This window comes from Tachypleus tridentatus, chromosome 10 (assembly GCF_004210375.1).
Source record: "Tachypleus tridentatus isolate NWPU-2018 chromosome 10, ASM421037v1, whole genome shotgun sequence".
Taxonomy (NCBI): domain Eukaryota; kingdom Metazoa; phylum Arthropoda; class Merostomata; order Xiphosura; family Limulidae; genus Tachypleus; species Tachypleus tridentatus.
Window position 1 is genome coordinate 57,272,297 of NC_134834.1, and position 6,235 is coordinate 57,278,531.

The following is a 6,235-nucleotide window of genomic DNA, read 5'->3' on the forward strand; positions in this document are numbered from 1 at the left end:
CCATGAGCAAACACATTCATATCACACAGTCCTAATGCTTTAAAATAATATGAATGTAAATTTGTAAAACGAAACAAACATCCCATGGATTCTGAATGTAAGAATTACTTCAATATGAATTATTTTTCTTTACAGATAGCAAAGGATCATCCTCCCATGTTACATATAAACACCTGTTTCTCAGTTAATAGTTAAAATATGATCTATGATTAGGAGGAAGCGTTGAATATGTTATGAAGCTCCATGTTGTTATAGACTGTTTTAAGTGTCACTCGCTCTTTCGTCATGGTCTACGCTGTTGTAGTATTGTTTGCTGCTATATTATGGTCTACGCTGTTGTAATACTGTTTACTGTCTTATCATGGTCTACACTGTCGTAGTATTGTTTGCTGTTTTATTATGATGTACACTGTTGTAATATTGTTTGTGGTCTTATCATGGTCTACACTGTCGTAGTATTGTTTTCTGTCTTATCATGGTTTACACTGTCGTAGTATTGTTTGATCTTTTATCATGGTCTACACTGTTGTAGTATTGTTTGTTGTTTCATCATGGTTTACGGTTATGTAATATTGTTTGCTGCTTTATCTTTGTCTATACTATCGTAGTATTGTTTGCTGTTTTATTATAGTCTGCATTGTTGTGGTGTTGTTTGTTGCTTTATTATAATGTACACTGTTGTAGTATGCTTTACTGTTCCATATGCTTTACGTTCTTGTAGTATTGTTTGTTGTTTCATCATGGTCTACATTGTTATGGTGTTGTTTGCTGCTTTATTATGATGTACACTGTTGAAGTATTATTTGCTATTTCATCATGATTTACGTAATTGTAGTATTATTTACTATGTCATCGTGGTCTACGGTGTTATAGCATTATTTGCTGCTTTATCATGGTATACACTGTTGTAGTATTGTTTGGTGTTTCATCATGGTTTACGCTGCTCTAATATTGTTTGCTGCTTTATTATGCTCTTCGCTGTCGAAGTATTATTTGCTGTTTTAACATGGACTACACTGTGGCAGTATTATTAGTTGATTTTTGATGTTCTACGCTGTTGTACTATTGTTTGCTATTTCATCATGGTCTAGACTGTTATAATATTGTTTACTGTTTCATCATAGTCTACACTGTTGTAGTGTTGTTTGTTGCTTCATCATGGTCTACTCTGTTGTAGTATTGTTTGTTATTTCATCATGGTGTACACTGTCGTAGTAATGTTTGCCGCTTTATTATGGTCTACGCTGTCGTATCGTTTGCTGTTTCATCATGGTCTACGTTTTTGCAGTATTGTGTACTGTTTCATCATGATCTACACTGTTGTAGTATTGTTAACTGTTTCACCATGATCTGCGCTGTTGTATTATTGTTTACTGCTTCACCATGGTCTACGCCGTTATAGTATTGTTTACTGGTTCATCATGGTCTACCTTGTTGTAGTATTCTTTGCTGCTTGATCATGGTAGACTCTGTCGTATTATTGTTTGCTATTTTATCATGGTCTACACTGTCGTAGTATTGTTTGCTGTTTTATCATGATCTACATTGTTGTAGTATTGTTTGCTGTTTTATCATGGTTTACGCTGCTGTAATATTATTTGCTGCTTTATTAAGGACCACACTGTTGTAGTATTGTTTGCTGTTTCATCATGGTCTACATTGTTGTGGTGTTGTTTGCTGCTATATTATGATGTACACTTTTGTAGTATTGTTTGCTGTTTCATCATGGTTTACGTAATTGTAATATTGTTTACTATGTCACCGTGGTCTACGCTGTTGTATTACTAATTGCTTCTTTATCATGGTTATCGCTGCTGTAATATTGTTTGTTGCTTTATTATGGTCTACACTGTCGTAGTATTGTTTGCTGTTTTGTGATGGTCTACGCTGTTGAAGTATTGTTTGCTGTTTCATCATGCTTTACATTGTTGTCGTGTTGTTTGCTGCTTTATTATGATGTACACTCTTGTAGTATTGCTTGCTGTTTCATCATGGTTTACGTAATTGTAATATTGTTTACTGTGTCGCCGTGGTCTACGCTGTTGTAGTATTATTTACTGCTTTGTCATGGTTTTCGCTGCTGTAATATTGTTTGCTGTTTTATTATGATCTACACTGCTGAAGTATTGTTTAGTATTTGATCATGGTCTACGCTGTTGTAGTATGGTTTAATGTTTTATCATGGTTTAGGCTGCTGTAATATTGTTTACTGTTGTATCATGGTCTATACTGTTGTAGTGTTGTTTGCTGTTTTATCATAGTTTACACTGTTGTATTATTGTTTACTGTTTCATGGTGGTCTACGATGTTGTAGTATTTTTTGCTGCTTGATCATGGTATACTCAGTCGTAGTATTGTTTACTGTTTTATCATGGTCTACACTGTCGTAGTATTGTTTGCTGTTTTATCATGGTCTTCACTGTTGTAGTATTCTTTGCTGTTTGATCATGGTATACTCTGTCGTAGTATTTTTTGCTGCTTTATCATGGTCTACACTGTCGTAGTATTGTTTGCTGTTTTATCATGGTCTACACTGTTGTTGTTTTGTTTGCTGTTTTATCATGGTTTACGATGCTGGAATATTGTTTGCTGCTTTATCATTGTCTACACTGTAGTAGTATTATTAGCTGTCTTATTATGGTCAACACTGTTATAGTATTGTTTGCTGTTGTATCATGGTCTATATTATCGAATATTGTTTACTGTTTTATCATGGTATACACTGTTGTAGTATTATTAGCTGCTTTATTATGGTCTACATTGTTATAGTATTGTTTGTCGTTTCCTTATAATTTACTCTGCTGTAGTGTTATTTGCTCTTTCATCTTAATCTACACTACTTTACTATTTTCACGTTTCATAATGAGCATGGTCTATAATATTTCGGGTGTTTCATCATGGTTTTATACATTGCTATAATCTGCTATAAAGCTATTTGCTGTTTAGTCGTGTTTTACCTTGCTGTATTATCTCGTTGTTTCGTCATGATATACATTACTGTCATGTAGTTTGTTGTCTCGTGGAATACAATATTAATGTTTTGGTGCTAATTCGTTGTCTACTCTGTTTTTTTCTTTCAGTGTTTACGCACGGTTTACAATGATTGGTGTGTTTAACGCATACAGTATAATTGGCCTCTTTATTCATATAAAAACATATAGCTTTTCCTGCTGCTTTTGCTTAAGGTAACAACAAGGCAAAGAAGCTGAAAGAACACTCTCATTATTACATAGCCGTCGCTAGTTCTTACAGCAAAAATGCCTTTCGTCTATATATCATTTTTATCATATGATTGCTATAAAATTATTCTGATATAAACATTGTGCATTGTGGAATATTCTACAAATATATATGATTACATTCCAAATGTACGCTATTGGTTTATTTGCTGAATTTTGTAATATAAACAAATGCTCTTCTAATTTTCTGCATCTCTCAGGGAATTTTTCCAGAGGAAAATTAAAATACGTTTGGTGGTCTCAAACGTCTTTCTTAAATGCAAAGAAAGATATTAATATTGTGCGAGTATAAAATGTCTTACAACATTGCACATTGTACTTGTTAAAACTTTTAGATGCAAATCTCAATTTCGCAGACAGTTTCAAGAACAATATACTTGAGATTTAAGAATCAAATTACGGGTTTTAACTTACACCTGTTTTTGGTTGGTTACTAGGTCGCACGTCTCGTAGAAATTCTTTATTAAAAAGTTGTATATATTTTTTAGTTTGGTTTGGCTACTTTTGCTTTGAATTTTGCCAACGTTACTCGAGGTCTATCCGCACTAGCTGTCTCTAATTTAGCAGGAATAGACAGGAGGGAAGGCAACTAGTCAGCACCATCATCGCCAACTCTTGAACTATTCTTTTACCAACGAATAGCGGAATTGACCTTTTCGTCATATCGCATTTCAACGGCTAAAGAGTTGATCGTGTTCCTTCACCCAGATTCAAACTCATACGTTATCACTCGAACATCCTAACCACCAGGCTTAAAGTCCCAGTTCAAAAATGAGCCTGTTGTTATAAGCCTTGAAACATATATTTTTTGCTCGTATAGAACTGTGCCCACTGAATAACGTTAAGAATTAAATTGTAAAGAATTATATACTGAGACAAAACTCGGATAATTGTAGTAAGAATTTTAGTGTTGTTTAAGTTGTGCTAATATGATCCAAAAACGCTTACATTGTTGTTACAGGTTCCTGCTGGTCAAGCCCTCAAACTGCTCGGTGTGTACGAGGACATAGGTTCAAGGTCAAAAGCAAGTTTGGGTGGACGAAACTGTAACGAAAGAAACCGAGAAAAGTACGCTAAATGCTTCAGTCAGATGGGAGAAGTACTGTTCATACCCTTTCTTACCTCTGGAAAATTTTACGTTGTAGCTCGTCGTTCTTCTTACTCCATCAGTCACATTTTCTTGTTGTCCAATCTACTTCGGGTTTTCCAGTTTCCCCTTACGGTTCGACTGATCAGCAGCGGCCAGCTAAAGCTTCCAAGCAACTTTACTGGCGTTGTGCGTCTTCAAGAGGTTAAGCAACAGGATGTGCTCCTTGCATGCACTTTCAGAAACGGTGAACCAGTTTTGGTGGAAATAGATCTTGATTCTAGTTTTTCGCTTGTTAAGAAGCGAGATGATCTTCGTTTTCAAAGCTCTGGTATTTATCAACAGATGTTAAAATTCTGTACTGAAGAAGCAGATAATTGGAAGAAGCAGATTAAAGTTACGCATCACGTGGTTAAACATCTTAAACAAACAGCAAACAAACCGTCTTCCGATGGAAGCAACAAACGACGTAATAATAGTTTCGTAAAAGAATTTGAAACCCAATCAATAAGTATCTCCATGAACTTCGAAGACTTTGTTTCAGAGAGAGGATCTATGAAATCTAAGTCAGCCTTAGGATCTACACGATCCACCTCTTCTTCCAGGTTTAGCAATCCTTTCAGCAAACTCTGGAGCTTTCGGAAGTCGAAGACATTACAGATGGTGAGAGAAGGGGAATGTGAAGAGATAGAGAAGAACTGGAGTAAAACACGTGGAAATACCAGTATCATGTCTGCTGTTGATACTCATTTGTATGAAACTTTAAACCGTAATAATCAATCATCTTGTAGGTTAAAACGAGAATCGACAAGTGAGCTAGGCATGTTTAGGAGACCCACAAACTGTGATAATATTAATAGAGATGACGGTTATGGAACATACCAGGCTGAGGAGGACTCTTCGTATTATTCAGTCTGCTATTAAAAGATCAGATTTTGTGTGTGTGGTCAAATATTATCAGTTTGGGTAATTTCTACTAGAAGTTTAATGACACTTCTGATAATACAACTACAACACACACTTCCCTGGTGAATGTGTATTAAAAACCAATAAACCTTTGAGTTCATATATTAATGAAAACGTCACGTTCAACATGGTATTTCTTGATTTAAACCTGTAGTAAAAGAGAAAGAAACTAAATAATTTGATTTTAGTCACAAGAGTATTTGCTGTGGTAAATAGTGCTTCGACCCTAAAACTAAGTAGTAGCTTCGGTGCATTTTGTTTATTCAATAGTTTGTTTTATTTGGTTTGGAGTGGCCTATAATTGTTAAGGAATAAAATAAACTGATAATCGTTTCTCTACAGCGAGTATGTGCATTTCAAAATAACACAAATAACAACAATGTCAAATTCCTTAACTTTACATTTCAAGTAATCCAAAGGTATAAGTTTGGTGGTTAGGACGCTTGACTCGCAACCTGCGCGTCACGGGATTGAAACCTGCCACTGACCATGATTGTTTTCCCAGCCGCTAGAAAAAGTTATAATGTTACGATCAATGGCGCTATTCCTTGGTAAATAAGAGTAAAAGAGAGCGCTGTTGACCAGCTACCTTTTCTTCTAGTCTATCACCTCAAAATTAGGAACAGTTAGCACAGACAGACCCAGAGTAGCTTTATCTATAATTTCAACAAGCGAATTAAAAGCAGTAATAAAATTAACACCCCTGGTAGCTTAGCATTAAACTTGGGGGTTTATTACGTTCAATTCGAGGTTCGATACCCACGGTAAGCAAAGAGCAGATAATCCACTATGTAGCTTTGCATACAATATATTAATTTTATTATTATTTAAGAGAGCAGTAAACCTTAACACTCCATCGATTCTGGCAAACAACATAATGTTTTTAAGTTTTTATTCAGAGCAAACTGTGAGCTGATGTTCTTTGATGTAACTCATATATGAG

At 35.1% G+C, this 6,235-nt stretch overlaps 1 protein-coding gene across 1 annotated transcript in view; it reads left to right on the forward strand.

Moving 5' to 3' along the window:
* The window catches only part of LOC143229359 (uncharacterized), a 49,357-nt gene extending 43,726 nt beyond the window's left edge, over positions 1-5,631 (forward strand). Inside the window, exon 4 of the mRNA XM_076461579.1 lies at positions 4,201-5,631. Coding sequence (XP_076317694.1) covers positions 4,201-5,250 — 1,050 coding nt within the window. The 3' untranslated portion in view covers positions 5,251-5,631. The remainder of the gene's footprint in view (positions 1-4,200) is intronic.
* The last annotated feature ends 604 nt before the right edge of the window (positions 5,632-6,235 follow it).